Below are 20,068 nucleotides of genomic sequence, written 5' to 3'. Positions count from 1 at the left end.
TATTAGGAAGAAATTCTTATGAGAGTGGCAGTCGAGCAGATTGTCCAGAGAAGCTGTGGATGCCCCATCCCTGGAGGTGCTCAAGGCCAGGCTGGATGGGGATTTGGGCAGCCTGGTCTGGTGGGAGGTGTCCCTGCCCATGGCAGGGGGGGTGGAACAGGGGGGTTGGGCTTTAAGGTCCCTTCCAACCCAAACCAGTCTATGATCCTATGATTATTAGAGTTAGAGTCTGAAGGTCTGTTCCAGTTTTCTGAAGACAGAAAGCATAATTCTGTTACTTCAGTGGGCTCCGTCTCAGACCTTAAAGGCTAAAAACCAGTCATACAGACTATACAGGAATATTAGTTCTTATACAGGATTAAGGAAACTTCAGGGGAATCCCTTGAGTTGCCTTCTTTCTCTCTCCTTCCCCCCATGCCAAAGTCCCCTATGTCTGCTCTGATGTCCAGCTGCACCAGTCAACAAGGGAAATCTCCAGACTGCAGCAGCATGTTTTTCAGGTACATCAGCAACAGCTACAGTGCTGCTGAATTCAGGAGAAAGTCCAAGATTTCCACATGTTGTGACTGTGTTGGAGAGGTAGAGGTTAACTCAAGCCCCCATCCTGTTCTTTTTGGGGCCCTACCAGCCTATTTGCCAAAAGCAATTGTTCACCAGCTCTCCATTTGAGAGGGTCAAAGGCAGCACCTCTCTGTGAGAACTGTGCTCGCTTGTTTCTGTGAGCTGCTTCTTCACCCCTCTGCAGAATGTGACCTTGAATTTTGCTAAAACAGGCAGAGGAACTGTTTGTTTCTGCAGAAGGGCCGACCAATATCTCTGTGTGCATGCCAGTCTCATTCTCTTGTGTGGGATGACAGTCTTATTTTCTTGTGTGGGAAGACAAAAAGGATCCTCTTTCTGTTATTTACTGTAAAGTCTTCCCTACAATGAGAAGGCAAGGCTGTAGCGAGCTGGTGCTGGGCAGTGCAGTTCCCTCTCCTTGTTAGGGCTGCCTGATGCGAATTTACCAGGGAGAACTAATGTGGCCCTGTCACCCATTTCCTCTGCTAGTAATGCCAACAGGACAGCAAGGCTAGTAAAATGTGATGTAGATATGTGACTTATACTGCTTTCTACTTACATATGCTTTCATTCTAGATATGCTAAAGGCTAGAGATCATTCATGTCCATTTGCCCATTTAAATACACTGATACAGCTAAGGAAATAGGACTTTCTAGTGCAGACCAGAACAGGAGAGCAGAATCTTACTAAAAAAGTGATTTCTTGTAAAAGGTTTCTCCCTTTAAATATATATATATATATATATATACAAAAATATATATGTAGTCAGTTTTAAAAGCCCATACTTCACACCACCAGTCACAGATTAGGCCTGGGGGGTGTACAGACTCTCAAGCTGATTCTGAGCGCGGGAATGCAACTGAAAATCCAGACCTTTTAGTTGGCTCATGCAGAACAGCTCAGGTCCAGACTGTAGAAAGTCTAAGTGATGCAATGATGTGCCTGAGCCAATAAAGCCTGCCTTGCAGTCCCGCTTCTTTCGGATCTTAGCTGGTTACTGAATACCTTTGCCCCATACGACTTTATCCTATGTCCTTCTGAAAATTTCACTAGAATAAACAAACAGGGACCAGTTTTTCAAGCCTGTACATTTTATTTATTTTTTCTCAAGATTATAACACTTTCTGAGTTCTGATAGGTAGTAAAATAAATTACAATTTTGTATTCTTCTTTGTTATAAAACAATTTATAAGAATATAGCTCTTGCCAGTCAGTTTCATGTGTAATGAAGAAGTCACCAAATCTACAGTTATCTCCCAGAAGCTCAGAGATGTCAGAAAGACCAAACAGAAGAACACCCTTATTATTGCGCCCTTCAGTCTGACTAGTCATGGCCCAAATGAAATGCAAGAAATTGCACAGTCAGCAGAATGTCCAGATATAGTCCGTTGAAGCTGCAGTGTTCATACTCAAAGTCACTTGCGGAAACGGCTTGTACTCTTTCCCACTCATGGGAACAAGGGGGGCTGTTCAGGTCAAATTCTGACTGCAGAAATACTGTCATCACCTGCAGAACCCGAGTTAGAATCAGTTCAGCATATACAGCTGTGAGTTTGAAGACTATCTTTTATTTTTTATGTCATGAAACTGATGTAAGAAATTATTTATGGAAACTAAACATTTATTCTCTTCCTACCATTATAACTTTTGACATTTATAGCTATGCCCTAATGATATATAGTTCAGGTTTGCTTGTATGGAAGTTTCTTTAGCTTGTTTGGATGCATTTAGGAAAGACTGCACACACAGACATACCCTCCTTTCCACTGACTTTGCTCATTAAAATCTGTCAAAAGCCTAACAGGAAAATAGAGGAGATACTGTGTATGTATGCAGAACTTTTTCTCTATCTATCTAGGCTTATGGCAGCCTTTCTTCAAACACTGTATTTGGAGTTGCCCAAGGAAGGCCAAGGTCCCCCCTTCTGCCGCAGCTCTGGATTAGAAAAATACTAATCTGACTCAAACCTCCTTATTCACTAAGTGTCCGTATCACTTAAAGGGATAGCCTTGTATTCTAGTATTCAGTGTTTTAGGTTTTGAAAATAAAATGAAAAGAAAAAGAGGGAAAGAAAAAAAAAAAAAAAAAAGAGGCGAATAACTGCTTAAGTCATGATTTTGAGTCCAAAAAAATGATTGTGGTCTCCCTCTCAGTCCAAGTGTAAATCTGTAATTTAGGTGGATAAGTGGTGCTAGAAGCTTAGAATGCTCCAAGCCAAGGCATTAGGACAGGTACATCAGTTCAGCATGTCAGAGCATGCTGAGAGTGTTAGAGCAAATTAATTATGCTAATAGGGATTCTCTAGGTTGTGGTAGAAGTTGTACTATGTAGTACTTGGAGTAAATGCAATGTATGGTAATGTCAGAGCAGGTCTTGAAACCTTGGAGAAATAACTGTAGAACTTCAGATTTAAATGTGTCCTCAGAAATGGTACAAGGCCTTCTTGCAAGTCTAGCACAGAAAATTTAAGAAATGATGCTACCACAGTGGGAAATATTTTTACAAGAACTGAGCTCCTCAGAAGCTACCTATGCAAGTGTAGCAGCTCACAGCAATACCAGAACCTAATGCACAGCAAGAAATCTGCAACGGTTTGCTTTGTTGTTTTCCAACAGTACGGGTGAATACCTAACTTACACTCAGACAGAAAAAAAAATGCTGTCTAGTAGCACCAAGCAATGACCAGCTGGAGTAATGTAATGATAGTTTTAATAAAAATTGTCTGTGGTCACTAGAGTGAAATCTGAGATCCATCATAAGATGCACACTGTTTGCAGAGAGCAGGGGCAGGAGAAAACTCTTGCTAGAATCCAGCAGAGGCTGCCTTTACTAAGCACCAAGCAGCCTATGAGTGGGTGTGTGAGGTCCTAGCTTGCTCTGGTTCTTCAGAGACCATCATGGTCAGTTGGCACTATCTTCTCTCACATACAGAACAAAGTGGCTGGACCACCTCTTCAGAGAATGAAATATTTTGTTTAATCTCCTGTCTTGTTCTGATGAGTTTCAAGCCCATGTTTCCTATGAGAAAAAAAAATGTTAAAATATATTAGCTCTATCCAAAAGCTAACAGCTGGTTTTGACTGGGGTCCTCTTCTGACAAATCTAGAGTACTGTGCCACATGGAATTAAAGTTTGGGGAAATAACTTTTAAAATTGAAGTATTTATATTTTTTTTATTTTGGAAATGTTTTTACACTCTTTAGATTTATGTCAGGTGCCACATTTTTTTCCTGGTTAGCATGCCTGCAATTATAGCTTGACAGTTATAAAGGTCTGTTTGCTGTATATATTGACTCACATTGTTACATCATCAATAATTTCAGAACACCAAACAGGTGCTACCAAGAAATATATGGATCTTGAATATAATTAATACAACTGAGGACTGTGTTCCTTTTGAAATTTCAATCACACACCTAGTAAACAATGTGTAAAACCCATTATAATATATCTGTCAACAATTTAATTAAAAATCTTGCCAAAGCAATGCTCTTATGAGAAAATATATTGGGAAATCACCAGCAGAATATTCAGAACAGAAATGCTGTGTTATAGCTTAGTTTATTATGTCCCTCCATATGTTGGTGTTTAATTTGAAACATTCATTCAAATTCAAATCCATTACAACCAAAAAGATCTGAAACAGGAAAAATACAAGATATGCATTTTTATGTTACTTGATGATGATACTATTCCTTTGCATTTTTCAGGAAAGGTGGTTTATGGGGAGACTATTGCTGCTTGTCTTGGCACTGATGGTACCAACTACTGGAATAAAGACTGGGCTCATGCTGCAGCACATGTCATGGGACCTCCTCTGAGACCAGATCCTTCTACTCCTGATTTCCTCATGAACTTACTGGCCAAGTAAGCAGATGAACAAACAGTGACAGCTGATGCCCAAATACTCAGCAAATTTTTTCTGAGTGTATAATAGCAGGTTGATGCCCTGGAGATTTTCTAAGTACAGAATGCAAAATATTATCAGGAAGGAGAAATGGAAGGTGAAACCATAGATAAAAAATATTTTTGTTACAGAAATTAGAAACTGTTCAGATTTTATTTCACTGAACTCTTGTGGCCTTCTTTCCCCACTTGATTTTAATCAATAAGCCTTGCTTTGCTAGTTCTGCAGCAAAAAATGAAACATAATCGGGGGATAGTAAGCCTGTATGTTGGTGGGAAATTTGTAAAAAGTGATCACAGCTAGAGATTCTGGCTTTTGTTGTCAACTCGTTTTTTCACTTGAAATTTGGATGCTACACAAAAACTAAGCCCTCTCTCTTCTGAAGGCAGATATGTCTTGTCCACTTCATACTATCTGCTTCAGAAGGAATTATGAACAGAAGTATCCTTCAGATATCTGCAGTTAATGAAATGTGTTTTGCTGGTATATCACTTACCAATAAACCCTAACTCCACAGAAGAGCTGAATTTGACCTAAGAGTCTTTGAATGTATGCCTGAACACAGTCTGACTGGTGGTAGTACAAATCTGGGTTAACTTCACAGGTAGTGACACAATCCAAAATTGCTCTAAGCGAGGATGACATTGAGTCTTTTGCTCTGGGCAAAGTGGGACAGTCCTGCATTTGTGGGACACCTTTGACACATCCAACTTAAGTGTGGTTTTGGTGCTTAGTGTCTTCCGCAGGCTTTCTGAAGAGAAATTGGCTGTCACTGTTAAACTACTCTTAGAGGTTGGAACAGAAGACTGGCTTACAGGGTATTAACAGTTTTTCCTTGCAGAAAGGATGGCTGGATCTGCTCAACAGATTTTCTTGTGTGGCACTGTCTGGTACATGATCCAGTTCATAATGTACTTTGTTTCTCCGTAGTGCTGACCTGTCTGTGACAGCGACTGACAATTGCACTTTCGACATATGCCAGAAAGCTCTGGGAAAGGATGATTTCACCAAAATCCCTAATGGAGTGAATGGTGTGGAAGATAGGATGTCAGTCGTATGGGAAAAAGGCGTTGTAAGTATATCAAGATATCTGAACAAGGAGGTAATTATTATCTCCAACAAAATATAACCTTTCAGCAGAATCAGCTCCTTAGTTTTATCAAATGTATTTATTACAGGATAACTCCTTGATCAGAGACCATAACAGGGTCCTCACTAACTCACACTTTGTGGTCCTGGGAGATGGAAAAGGATTCTCGCTGCTTAAAAAATAGCACGTGAGAATCATTTCCATTGTTTATCAGCAAAGGACTGCTGTTGTTTCAGTGTTAGGGCACAGCGGTTGGAGAAGCTTCCACAGTGGGTGTCTGCCTGGCAACTTCTATTTTGTGTTTTCAAGCAGAGGAAACAAGCTAGAGATATGAAATGCTTCTCTTATTTATGTCTCAGTCATGTGGTGTGATGAGATGAGTACCTTCAAGTCCCATTGACTTCAGATATTCAGTGCCATCTTGAGAATGTTCAGTGCTTCTCAGGATAATGTCCTTTAGCCTCTAAACAAATACAAATATGAAGGCTAGTGGCCAGGATTTTTGGATATGGAGTAGTCTGGTGGGGGAGGATGTGGGCTAATCTGAAGAGGGATCTGCCATGTACTGGGTGTTATGATTGCTCTGGCTGATACAATACTCTCAAGTTCTGGAGACTTGTTAAACTTTTTTTTTATTAAGTTCTCTCACAGCAGGGAAAGATTCTGGTTATGCACTACAAAGTATATTTATTTGTCATAGTAAAGTTATCTATCTTACACAGTTGGTAAGGACGTGTTTTAGAATCTCTCTTATTTATCTCTATTTGGAATTCAGCTCCCATTTGTGTGTACGAAGATGACATCTGTCTGTCTTCACCTTTGGCATATCTCTAGTGAGATTTTTTTGTGGTGTAAACTGTAATATAATCTGATCTGTGGTTAGTGTGAACATAAGACTTAAATAGGTACATCAATGCTACTTTTAAACAGCGTGTCCTGTTGGGCAAGGTAATTTTTCAAAGGATTCTTCAGTCAGTAATATCCTCCATTTTCTTATTTGCAAAATAGTATACAGCTGTGAGAATTTGTCTGGAAAGATTCCCTCCCTTCCCACTCGCTGTTATTTAGAATAACAGTGTTCACCAGCTTCTTTATGCTTTTCTTCTCCAATGACTGCTCACAGACAACCATGCAAATATGGTCTTATGACATTCAAATTCCTATACTGGCCTATGCACACCATTACTGCCAATGTAGCTGGCTTTCTAAGCAAACAACAGTCACAGATAATGTAGTTAAGTAGCAGTGACCAGTCTTGAAACACGTGTATCCATTCTTGTTTGCCATTTTGATGATGTGTCTCACTCACAAATCTGTCTGTTATACTTCTCAATCTCAAATATTTACTGAAGAGTACTACCCTCTGCATTATTGCTGCAGAGGATTTGCAAATCTCCTTTTCTATGTTATGTACCATGCCTTGCCTCTCCCTCCTGAGTTTTCACATCCACAGTATTAGTCAGTCTGATGTCCGCATTTCTTTAATACTGTATCACCATTTTCCAAAAACATGATACTTGTGAAATGTTGTCTCCTGGGGAAACTGCTGAACAGGACCACAGAGTAAAAGCCAGCTAAATAAATCCAATTCAAATTGACTTTTAACTATATTCACAGCTTTAAAGTTGTCTTTTTTTCCCCTTTTTGTTATGAGGTAAACTATTATAAAGTTAGTATTCAGTGAAAGTACGTTGCAGAAGGTGCATCAGAGACAAATAGATATTTTTCTTTTAATCTCTTCAGTAAATCGATGTGATGTTGTGATTTTGGCAGAAAGCTGTCACTCATCCCAGCCCTTTCAACAATAAAAGCATTTTTTTCATCCCTTATTTTGAAAAGTAATGAGTTTACTTTTGTGTACTCTTCTTCAGCACAGCGGAAAAATGGATGAAAACAGATTTGTAGCTGTTACCAGCACAAATGCAGCAAAAATCTTTAACCTTTACCCAAAGAAGGGGAGAATTGCTGTGGGTTCTGATGCTGACATTGTAATTTGGGATCCCAAAGCTACCAGGTATGTATGCATAGTTGTTTCCTTCCATCCAACCTCTCTGTAGGAAACAATATCTCAAAGCATTTGTATAGCAATAAGCCTTTAGGTGAGAGTTTATGGTGTTTTTCAACAGCATTTGATGTGACTTATTTAGAGGTTATTTATTTGTCTCCTACAATAGTGTATGTAAGTAGAGATCCTTGATCTCTAGATGGAATTAAAAAAATAATAAATCACCTGAATTGCTAAGTGCAAAAATAGCAAGATCCATACATTATACTACCAGTACTTGGTATCCTAACAGTAAAAATAGCCACTTCAGGATCTTAAGAGTAACTCTGCTAAGTGTTTGAGTATGTTCAGCTTCTTTCCACTGCAAAAAGCAGGGAGAGGAGCCTGTGTTCCTGAAGAGTGACCCATTACAATCTTGTGTTTTGAGCTTAGAGCTACTTCAAACATATTCAAAGGTAGTCAGTATGGTTGGTGAAAGTGTGGGGTCCTGACCTTCTAATGCTTCTTCCTAGCTGATTGAACAAATATAGTGGTAGAGTGAGCCATGAGTGAGCTTAGGTCTGAAACTGTACTTGCTTACACTTTTGTTTAAGGAGTTTTCTGGATTTGTGCACAGGCTAGAGTAGAGCTTGTCACACCAACAACATGTGCACAAAAGTTATGCTGATCTCTCACCCTATGTGACCTGATGCCATGGTATATTTATGCTACAAAGGACATGCACTGTCTTTTTGTGAGCCTCAACTCATACAGCACACTGTGCACTACAGCCAATTCCTGTCTTCAGGTATATTCACACCATCAGCCAGATCCATAATCAGGCCACTATAAATATCTCAAGAATCTCTCTTGGGTATTTCTCTGGCTCTTATAGCTATCCTGGTCTTGTCTAAACTGCATGGAAATGGTTTGAGAGCAGGCTGTCACAGAGACAGATCACTGGGGGAGGTGCTTTTATCAGCTGAGATGCCCATGGGCTGCGCATGTACATCTCCACTGTTTGACCTCCAAGTAGATCACCTTAAATCTGTGAGCGTTAAACAGCTGTGTCCTACCTCTGACTGACCACATTCAGCCCCACACATGCCAGCAGCAGGTCAGGAGGTGTGCCAGGCTGTTGCTTTGGTCTCAGGCTTAGTTCTAACAAGCAGCATGAGCATACAACTGCTCTGAAGGCACACACTGACTCTGCCAGTTGAAATTCCTTCGCTGGTGTCATCTAAACAGTGGGTTAAACCCATATAAGAAAGCAATCACAAATCCCAAAGCTCAACACTTTGTGGGGTGCTGAGCATGATGACAGCATAGCCAGCTTTCATCGAGGTATCACAGTGTTTGGTGTTCCTAAAACTTGAGCTGTTGTAACTCATAGATGGCACTAGATTTTCAGCCTTTGATTTTAAAAGAGGATTGAAGACTCCTCTGATGGTAGAGAAAAGTTTGGAAACATAACTGGGCAAATTGGAGGCTCAGAAACCAAATGGAGGTAAAAAGCCCTTATCCTAGATTTACCTTATACAAATGAAATTTTCCTCACCAATCTGCTAGATCTTGAATTTTTGATAACGAAATTTCAAAATTTTCACTCATTTCAGCATGCTCATGAGTAGCAAAAGCATGTAAAGTGACAGGAAAAAACATTCTGTGTTTTAAGCGGCAAAGCTTGAGGACATGGAGGTTGCTTTGCAGAAGTCCCACAAAAAAAAACTAGCAATACCAGCAAAAGAAGTTTCAGGATTGTCAACCCCAATCAACACAGAGGCCTGCCCAGTGCTGGGTCAGAGAGATTTTGCTGCTGGGTATGGAATGGTTCATGTGCATTGTGCCTTCTGGCACGTTGAGCAAGCATATTTTGAGGTACTAGCAATGAGCTATTTCAGGACAGCGGAGCTACGAACTCTGATTTAAAAAAAAAAAAAAAAAAAAAAAGGATTCTTTTCTGAACTCACTTCTGCTCTGCCTGAGGACAAATGAAACTAGTAGGATAGCAGAGTTCTGACATTATTCTCAAGGTGCTTTGTCAGCTCTTAAAATTCTTTATCCTTTTCCCTCCCAGGCATTCCTTCTGCCTCCCTTCACTCTCTCCTGAGTACTATCATGGCCTTTTGCCCACTGCAGCTGCGAAGATGCAGTTTTTCTTTAAATATTTTTTCAGAATAAACTGTATTTTCTTACTGAGCAAGCTGATTTTAAGTTGAACTGATACTTTTTTTCCTCCTCCTGATCTGGTGCTGTTCCCATTGTTTATCCCTTTGGCTTTGCTGGGAACAAGCCACTGTGCAGGTACAATTGTGTGAACTATATGAGTAAGTATAAATAAATCTAGTCCTTGTCTATTCATTTCACTATAAATCCTGAAGAGGGCACAAACAGTCCAGCAGAAAAAACAGATCTAGCTAACAGACTTCAACCATTTAATATATTACACAAGGTGCAACCTCGTATGCTGTTATTGCATCTGGGTAGTAATTTTCAATATCAGGATAGGCTTGTTCCTCTGTCTTGCAAACTCATTTCTGTTTTGAGCATGACTATTTTTCTTGTTTGTAAGTCTAAATCTTCTAAGAGAGGAGAATGTAGTTTTCTAGTTCTGGCTTAATGCTGTGTTGCTGCAGTCTTAAAATGCTGGCTGATATTAGCTTAAAGAATTAGGCAATTGCGAAAGTATTGTTGTGAAGAACTGGTATTACCACCGTCTGGCAGAGGAAGCCTATAGGGAAGATTCTAAAGTCCTTCTGTAAGCTAGTGAAGCTCTTCAAAATGCAAAAACATAAATCACTGCAAAATCAGTTGCCCTTCTCCTTCGACATCATTGCACAATAGCAACATGATGGCTACTGTCTGGGCATTCAGGGTGTTCCCTTTCAATGTGGCAAAAGCCTAGTGAATTCAGCCCTGCAATCTGGGAGCAGTTGCTATTCAAGGTTCCACTTCCAGCATTCTGCTGCTGTTGCTGAGATTTTATTTATATAGCTTATCTTCACTGACTGGCCTATTTCTGTAGGCTTTGCTGGTAATTTTTGCAGAAAATAATGTATGAACAATTGTACGAAAAATTACTAGTGTATTTCAGGGCTTCCAAATACTGGTTTTAGGATGTCCACATGAATGCAAGCAGTGTTGGAAAGAAGCACTTTAAATGTATAAATTCGTTAGAAATTGCATTATAAAAGATGGGTTGTGAGTTCTGACAGGTTAGGTCTATTTCTCAGCTTCCTTATAGTCATTGCATATTTATTTAAGAACACACAAATTCTGAAGAGACCAGTTGTTATTTTGCAGCCATGTGTTACTAAACATCATCTTGTGGACCTCAACACTCGCAGCATCCCTAGTAGAGCCTGTGCACACAGGACTGTTTTGTGAGAACTCCTTGGAAAAAAAAATCAGCAAGTCAGTGTCCTCTAAAGCTGATACTTTTGGTTATTTGAAATCAAGTAAGAATACAAAATCTCTAGGGTTTGTTTCAGAAATGCTCGGCAAGGAATCTAAATGCTGTGGTACCCAATTCAGACTGTGGCAAGAGCTAAACATCCCTTCTAAAGTAGGGACAGAAGGCAGTAAACATCTCAGAAGAGACATTCAGCTCCTGGCTGTTATTAGGACTCAATAGACTCACTGTAGCCTGTTCAGAGCCTTGCAAATAAGCTATGGATAAAGCCCTGAAGGCAGGATCAGAACAAAATTTTAAAACATCCACAGGCATAAAAAAAATAATCTCAAATGGGATTTAACTGTCTAAGTCCAGTTAAATTATCAAGCCAGTTTATAACAATATGCTGCCTGAGAAGCCCTACTCACCATTTATTTTCCATTTACCAAATATAGCCTAAAAGTTAGGCTACCTTTGAATGTCAAGGCAGAGTTGCCTATGCAGGTAGCAGTCTCTCACCTCATCCTCTTTTGGCTCCTCTGGGGTGGCCCTCCTGGGCCCTCGTCTCATTTGCAGTCAGGTCTTCAGCCTCAGAAGCTTAAGTGGGGACAAGTTACAACATTTAAAGACTCTATGCCAAGCAACTGCCTGTAATTTTTCATACAATGCAAGAGAAAAAAAAAAAACACAAGTTGTTAGCAGATGATTAGAATGAATAATGCTGTGACTGTCTTACTCTTTTGATGAATGAGCATGATATTGAATACTGAGTATATGGATAACTGCATCTGGACTCAATTGGGGAAAATGAAATAATGTTGCATACAAATATGTGTGCATAGGACAGGTAAGTTCTGGCATTTTCAGTAGCTTTTCTTTTGCACAAGTACAAGCCTGTGTATGCATGAATGTATGCTATTTCACTAAAATCATGGAGTTCCTGTCAAAAGCCTGTTATCTCAGACCAAGGGAACATGGAGAAGGAAACACTAGGCACAAACTAAAATGCAGGAAAATCCGTTTAAATATAAGAAGGAACTTTTTTTTTTCTTTTTTTTTTTTTTTTTTTTCTATGAGCGTGATCAGACACTGGAAAAAGTTGCCAATAGAGACGGTGGAGTCTCCATCCTTGGAAGTATTCAGAACCTGCCTGGGCACAGCCCTGTTGTGCCAGACCCTGGCCAGAGCACGAGGTTGGAATAGATGATCTCCAGAGATGCTTTCCAATTTCAATGCCTCTGTGGTTCTGTGAACTGTAACAAAATAAGTCTCTATCAGAGAGCATGATGTACGTTTCCTTAGTAACTTGCTGCCTCACAAAATGTCAGCTGCTCTCTTTAGAGAACTGAATCTTAGCAATGTTACCAAGAAGAAAAGAAAAAAAGATTTTCTTATTTTCTCCTTATATAAGCTTACCTTTTTCTCCCCTGTGATCACTTCCAGATCTTCTTTAGTCATTGAATACTCATTTGTATTTTCCTCTCTATCCTTTCCTGCAAGCTTAATTTCTCATTACTGTTTTCCTTCCTGCCCATTATATAGTTTGACAGTTTCCACTTCCATCCCATATCAACTTGTAGTGATTGATAGGAACAAACTGATGGTATTGTTGATACATGAGTTGCTTACCATAATCAGAAAAATCATTCTGCTGTCATTCTCTGCCCATCTTAACATAATGTATCTTAGGAGATATGAATGCATTAAATAAAGATCCCATCCCTCAGATATGTCTCTCTGACAAGGAGCTCCTAAACATTAGCATCCTGCCTCTGCTTGTAACTGTTATTTTGTCCACAAATCCCCTCACTTCAGATAGCTACTCAAAGACAATGCTTATTTAGGCATATTTCTAAGAGGTTAGGGATACAACTTTACTAATAGTTGCCTACATAAGTTGGTACGTGCAGTTATAACAATTCATTAATTATAAAGTAGGCCATGGGCTTTTTAATCCACATCATAGGCTTTTAACAAGCAGTTTGCACATAGATTTTAAGGTTTTCTTTTTCTTCTCTTTATTCCTCTCCTTCCCTTTTCTTTTTAATACTTCTGTCTCTTTAACAAAGTCCAACTTAATTATCTTTATAAATGAGTGGTGTCTCAGGACAGCACAGGAAGGTGAACCAGAGATTTATTTTTGTCTAGAGTTTAGAAAAGCAGGTTAACAATATGGAGAATGCAAAGGCAGACGAAAGTAATGTGAAGGGGCAGCTCACAAAGGCTGATATTAACCTCAGCAAACTGGCATTTCTCACCTGCCCCCAGCTCTGAAAAGCTTAGTGATACTGCATTGTAAGCACTGGGAGAAGTTGCTTACATCTGAAATACTCACTCTTACATAAGTTGGTTTTCTATAGCAACTGTCTGCAAAGCAGTTGTTTTCTCTTCAGCAATGGACTCGAGTCATTTTAGCTGCCTTTATTCCTATGTTTTCACTTAAGTAATTATAAAATCTGTGTCCTCCGTCTACTGAGGTGTTCAACAGCTATTCTTGCCTAAGGGCTGTTGACTACAGAATCCCTTTATATTCCTGTGCCTTGAATTTTTAAAGAAAACTGTGTGAAGTATGCATCCAGTTCCCAATAAAAGTAATTAAGTTCTTCATTTTCATATGCCCCTCTTGAAAACTACAGTGATCCAGTCCTCACAGCAGTCAAAGTTTAGGTCCTGGAGCTCACTCTAGTTCGACAGATCCACCTTCACTGGGCTGATGTAGCTTCATTTCCTATGCATTATGAGGGGTAGAAGATATCTTGTAATATCAAGATTGCTTCCCTTCATCCAGTTGCCCCTCTTGACTGACTATAACTTACTGTATAGTATTTCAGGCTCTGACTGAGGCATAGACATGTTTGTGATGCTCTTAGGTTGTGTTTGACTTGAAATGTAATCTAATACTCCTAACTCTTTACAAAGATTCAGGGCTTACCAAGGGCCAATATTTTGAGCTGACCAGTTGTACTGCCTTGAATTTCACCCTACAGCTTTCTGCATTAGTCTAATATGATGCTCTCTTCTAAATTTCAAATGTCAGTTTGTAGTTTATTTAGATATAATATCCTAGGATTGGCTGTAAAGTCTTTTATCACATACAGAATAAATAAATACAAGATTACCAGTCACTGAATTGTCAAGCACACAGAGAAAATTTGATAATTGATCTTTGACTATAAAATAATTGCTTCTTGACTGCAAATAGTTGGACAGAAGCACTGGATTGAAAAAAAAAAAGGAAAAAAAAGGACAATCTCAGAAGCATGTCTTCTTTTGTACTAGGGGAATATCAATTTCTTTATTGATAGCCTGAAATCTCTTTGCAAGACAGGTGTATCAAAAGCAGTTGAAGTGAATGAAATGAAAACACTGAGATAAGTAGGAACAAAATAGAGCCTGATGTCTCTGCAATATCCTCCTCATATAGAGTTTTCTTCCAAATATTCAAGTTATCATTCTGATCTGTTTCCATTTGAGGAAGGGTTGTTTGGAACAGGAGTCTCTGTAGTTTATCATGAGAATTAGAGAATTCTAGGAAATATATCAAAAAATTGTCATTTGGGTTTTTGAAACCTGAAGTCAGAATCTGCTTTCCCATTAGGATATTAAACTGTTGGATAGTGTCCAGAGGAGGGTGATGAAGATGGTGAAGGGCCTAGAGGGTAAGACGTATGAGGAGCGGCTGAGGTCACCGGGCCTGTTCAGCCTGGAGAAGAGGAGGCTGAGGGGGGACCTCATCGCAGTATACAACTTCCTCGTGAGAGGGAGTGGAGAGGCAGGTGACCTATTCTCTGTTATCACCAGTGACAGGACCCATGGGAACGGTGTGAAGCTGAGGCAGGGGAAGTTTAGCCTGGACATCAGGAAGAGGTTCTTCACTGAGAGGGTGGTCGCACACTGGAACAGGCTCCCCAGTGAAGTAGTCACCGCACCAAGCCTGTCTGAATTTGAGAAGCGATTGCACTGTGCACTTAGTTACATGGTCTAAACTTTTGGGCAGTCCTGTGCGGTGCCAGGAGTTGGACTTGATGATCCTTATGGTTCTCTTCCAACTCGGGATATTCTATGATTCTATGTTAAGTAACCCATTATGTCAGACATTGCTTAGGATGTTAGAGGCAACTGTTATGTTCTACTTCACTATGGTGTCAGTCTTACTTTCTCAGATTATAAATAGTTGCTAGTGTACTTGTCATTAGTTGAGGGTCAATAGTATTCAAACTTTCAGAGCAAACACTGGAATTTCACTAAGTTTCCCAGCAAGCTGCCTGTTACTGAAATGGCTGATATAGCAGTAAACAGTGTGTGGCATAAGGTTGTTGAGTTGTGAGCTCCAGATCCAAGCATACTGTCTTCGTCTTAATTCATTGCTCACTTCCTACTTGAAACTTTCCCTGCCATTGGTAATGTCAAATAAAACTGCTAAAAACCTAAATGCAGATGAGTTTTGGTGAGCTCCACCAGGGAGACTGCACTTCACCTTCAGAAAGAGTAGCAAGATCTAAATCTTGGTTCAACAGAAGAGTTATAAATGATTTCTATACAAGTTGGTTGTTGAGACAAGCTATGGGAAATCTGTTTTGTCATATTGCAGGGTTTACCTGTACAAATGGATGTTTCTTTTAAATGCATTAACTTCTGTTAGTTTTGTATCTTTTTATGAAGGACATACTTACCTCTGAGGCACGTTTACCACCAGTGATCCTGCTCTAGCACATTTAAACAGCTCACATGTTGAGCTGAGGGATCTTCCCTATTTTTCTGTTCATTTGCTCAAAGTACTTTTTCCATTTTCCTTTTTGCATCCCAGTGCTTGTGTGCAAATACATATGATGTATACCCAGAGAATGCTCAAGATAATTATATTACAGTTGTTCTTACTTACTGTTCTAGCAATTGGACCCATAAGTGTAATGCAATAAGCTGGAGAAATATGTTCACGAGCTCTTTGCAGAGCTATTATAACACCCATGGATAAACTTGTTCAACAGTATTCGTAGGACTAGTGAATACAAGAGAGGTCTGACTTCCATTGCTTGCTCTTTCCACTGTGACTCTACAAGGTGATGCTGATCCTGGAGAGCAGGCAGGCATAAGTTTTCTGTCCAAGCTGCTCTGAATAAGGAAAAGTTTTTATTCCTATGGGTAGATTGGCCATAGAGAACATTTTTAGATATACAGCATTTGAAAAGTTAGTTATGTACTTAACTTAAATTTAAATTTACCTTAGTTCAACGTAATGATATGAAAGGCAAAATATGTATCTTCCCAATAATTATAACTAATCACTTGAAATATTTGATACTTGATTACATTTGAAAATGGTGTACTTCTAGAAAGATAAAGATTTTGCTGTGGTTTTCTCATTTTAATAAATATGTTAATTAACATTTTTAATAATTCTTATCCAAATAGATTGATATTTTGATCTATTAGTATTTCATATTAGTTTTTATTTTGAAAATTCTTTTTCTACAGACGTAATCATTGGAATAATGTTAGTGTTATACATTCGTGATAGTTTCTTTACCATGTGCACATATTCCCATTCTGGAAAATTCTGACTGCTCACCAAAAAACATTCTTCCTTTCAGAAATTACAGATGGTAATAGAAATATAAACTTTACAAATTAAAAAAAAAAAAAAGAAAGATTGGAAATAGGAAGCTAATAAAATTAATTAAATTTCAAAATCTTGTGACACATTTTAGATACAGTAGATAGTAAGTAGCTCAGTAGGGAAAATAGATAGTAAAGGAAGTATATGCAGTCTGCACTTCCAAATGCTAATGTCAGCTCTAGTATTAATTGCCTTTAATGTAGCCAGTTAGGGTTGGAGAAATTTGACAGAAAAATGGTGAACATAAAGAATGAGGTCTATGCATAAACAAAGCAATGATACCATAGCTCAAATTAATACTGTTGAGGTCTAAAACTATAATTTCCCTAGTACTCTTGGAAGAAAAATATGTAGGAGTGTGATGTCATTATTATTAAACAGCATAAAGATATTTGGGCTGTCAGTCACTGGATCAGTCCAATTCACTTTAAAAGTTACCAAAATTCATTACAATCTACCGACTTTCCAGTGAAATAGTCTTTGTCTTATTTATGAATTACAATCTTTGAAACATTGCAACCATACTTTTCAAACTTGAAATTGCAGGTAACTCTAGCTAAAGGGTTAGAGCTTTTTCTGGCCTTATTGTACACAGATATTTGTTTGACAAGGCAGAATACAATCATTTTATTCAAATAAATATTATAACCTGATTTTTTTTTTTTTTTTTTACTAATCTTTTTCTAGTGGAAAATTTTGTGTTTCAAGGCTACAGAGTTCTGTCCTTTTGACTCTCTCTTCATTCTTTTGGAATGTAATTACTGTTCAATGAAATGTTAATGCTCTATTCTATTTTTACAGCTGTTCCATGATGTGCTCTGCAATGTCATAGTTTAATAATGCTGCTAAATTTTCTTCCTCTATCAATTTCTTAAAATTTCATAATGAAGTACAATGCGAAGTTTGTAGTAATTTCCGTGGTTTTTTGTTTGTTTGTTTTGTAAACACAGGACAATATCTGCAAAGACGCATCACCAGGCCAATGACTTCAATATATTTGAAGGAATGGTCTGCCATGGAGTCTGTGTTGCAACAGTTTCAAGAGGGAAAGTGGTTTATGAAGGCGGAGTTTTCAATGTCACAGCAGGAGAAGGCAAATACGTCTCCCGTCCACCATTCCCTCCATATGTCTACAAACGAGTCAGGCAGCGGGAGAAGGTTAATTAAACTAATAAATCTCCGTAATGCTTTCTAGAACATGAGGATAACTAGCTCTTGGGAACACAGGTTTGGGGTTTCAATGGTAATTTCCCTTACTAATCAAAATCTGCCAAGGTGGGAGGAAATGAAACTAAGGGGACTCGATTTTTATTGCTCTTCATATTACAGAGAAATATCATAGACTAGTTCCTGCTCTCAGGGTAGCTGGTACAGCTTGTAGAAAAAGTCTGGGTACTTTTAAAAATAAGTCCCACTTGCAATAACATTGGACAAAATATTTTGCTCATGGGTAATCTGACTACCTGCTAGATTTAATCACTGATTTTACTGCAAATCACAGAGGCTCAGCATCATGCTCAGGGATAAAACTTACACTGGAGGAAGAGATCAATAGTTTTCTAACTCTTCCATGGATCAGATATTTAGAGCTAAGCCCTGTAGAATGCTGAACATTTGACTGTGTTCCAGCAACAATGTGTTAAAAGCTGAACATGTGCAAAGTGCTGGACCAAGTTTGCTGTTCAAGCTCTTGTTCAATCTTTTCTTGAAGAGAAATTTTGCAAAAGACATGCAGATTGAATTTTCAGTGCCTATTTGCCATGCTGGCACATGTGAAGAATATTTTTGAGGCCTTAATGTTGCTTATTATGGGTAGGATTTTCAAAAGCACCCAGACAATATCTGAAAGTCAAAACTTGAATCAGTAGAATTCACTGCAGGATCTAAAAGTTGAATTAGACAAGCATTCATGCGAGAGCTGGCTCTTTAAAATACTTCCAAGATTATACTGTGCATTACATCCCTCTGTTGTCTTGTTGGACTACAAAAGGCACGTCAAAATGGCTGAGGCTTTCCTCCAAAGACAGCACTTTCCCAGGAGCTGGTGGGGGCTGTCTGCAAGTTGATAGGCATAATACACTTCAGTGGATAGGCAGGGAAGTCCGTTCATGAGCATGCAGTTTTTCCCTGGGAACTTAGAACAGAAAGCAGATGATTGCATATTTGGGCTTTCCAAGCATAAAAGAACACATTTTTGTACCAGTACCAATCAGTGTAAGTTAGATAAATTGGAGGCATTTTCACTTGCATTTTGTCAGCATCTAACTATATTGATTATACTTTGTCTTTTATTTTGAAACCAAATTTCTCGTTTAAATCTGTCACACCTTTTCAGTGTGAATGAAGGTTCATTTTTGTGGGAGAAATGAAAGAAAAAATTATGTTCCTGGACTTTCCAGGCCTACTGCATGAGTGAACCAGTACCCCAAACTGTGAATTTTTCTGGAGAAAAGATCTTCCCTTTCCATGGAACATTTAGTTGAATTGAAACAATTGCTCCAAAGGCCATGCAGTTCTGTGGCCAGTTGCAGGATAAGATTGTTACAAGCTAAACAGTGAGAACTCCTCATCTACAGTAGAATTATTCTGCATTTTTAATCTGGATAGATTCTTATTGCTGTATTCCTCTCATCTTTTGGGTCTGTCTTCAGTGGGATATGTCATACACAATGTTCAATGTGACTGTGAATCTGTTTAATCCACCAGACTTTGAAAATGTTTGGTACTTTGTTAATGAGGGCTGCTTATTATTATTGCACTTTCTTTGTTGTGCAATGTTGGTCCCTTTAACTTTAAATGCAAAATAAATGCCATGTAATGGTAACAGAAGCTAGCTATTGAAACCAGATTTGTACTGGCATTACATCAGCAAAAAGTTAGGACATTCCTTTTCATGTAAGAGAACATGATGCAGTTATTAAACAATAATTAGGTACTTCCCTAAGCATAACTAAGTTGTAGTGACTCCAGACCCTGGCATCTCTGCTGAGGCATCATATCCCATGCGAGAAGAAGATTAGTACCAAAACTAAACTAAAATTTAAGATAAATTTGGCAATCATAGAATTCTAAAAGACTTCAGTGAATGTTGTCATTTCTATTTCTGATCAAAGCTAGAGAGAATTTTTCCATAACCGAAAGATCAAATGCAAAATGTTTTCAGAAGTGATTTTTCAACCAACTCAACCTCCTGTAGTCAGCATCTGGGATGGTGGATGGAAGATATCCACATAAGACAGGAGTGGCTTTGTTTCATTGATGTTCATTTAACTCTCTTATCTGTACTAAGAGCATCACTGGGAAATGTGATTACCTTAATGAAGAACAGGCTTACAGTGTGAACGGGCAGTGAGTCAGCTATTCTGAAGAGCTGCTTAGGTCTATTTGCTCTGTACCTCTTCCCCCTGGGATATCCTGATGAGTAGCTGAATGAATATATATATACATATACATGGAAACAAGCAAATACTGCAGATAAGTGGTGTTTTTTGTTTTGTTTTGTTTTTTAATTTAT

At 38.6% G+C, this 20,068-nt stretch overlaps 2 protein-coding genes across 3 annotated transcripts in view; one reads left to right on the top strand and one right to left on the bottom strand.

Annotated features, from left to right (window-relative positions):
- DPYS (dihydropyrimidinase) overlaps positions 1-20,068 on the top strand; it is a 33,993-nt gene that overhangs the window by 11,942 nt on the left and 1,983 nt on the right. Inside the window, exons 5-8 of the mRNA XM_035546421.2 lie at positions 4,273-4,429; positions 5,400-5,541; positions 7,431-7,573; positions 17,505-17,712. Coding sequence (XP_035402314.1) covers positions 4,273-4,429; positions 5,400-5,541; positions 7,431-7,573; positions 17,505-17,712 — 650 coding nt within the window. The remainder of the gene's footprint in view (positions 1-4,272; positions 4,430-5,399; positions 5,542-7,430; positions 7,574-17,504; positions 17,713-20,068) is intronic.
- The window catches only part of DCSTAMP (dendrocyte expressed seven transmembrane protein), a 30,700-nt gene continuing 22,118 nt past the window's right edge, over positions 11,487-20,068 (bottom strand). Inside the window, exon 4 of one of the 2 annotated variants that reach the window (XM_035546424.2) lies at positions 11,487-11,585. In XM_035546424.2, coding sequence (XP_035402317.1) covers positions 11,514-11,585 — 72 coding nt within the window. In that variant the 3' untranslated portion in view covers positions 11,487-11,513. Of the gene's footprint in view, positions 11,586-17,226; positions 18,689-20,068 lie in introns of those variants that run through there. The other variant, XM_035546422.1, reaches the window with a different exon arrangement.

This window comes from Cygnus atratus, chromosome 2, assembly GCF_013377495.2.
Source record: "Cygnus atratus isolate AKBS03 ecotype Queensland, Australia chromosome 2, CAtr_DNAZoo_HiC_assembly, whole genome shotgun sequence".
Classification (NCBI taxonomy): Eukaryota; Metazoa; Chordata; class Aves; order Anseriformes; family Anatidae; genus Cygnus; species Cygnus atratus.
The sequence above is the reverse complement of the archived record's forward strand: the minus strand, read 5'-3'. Positions and strand labels throughout refer to the sequence as shown.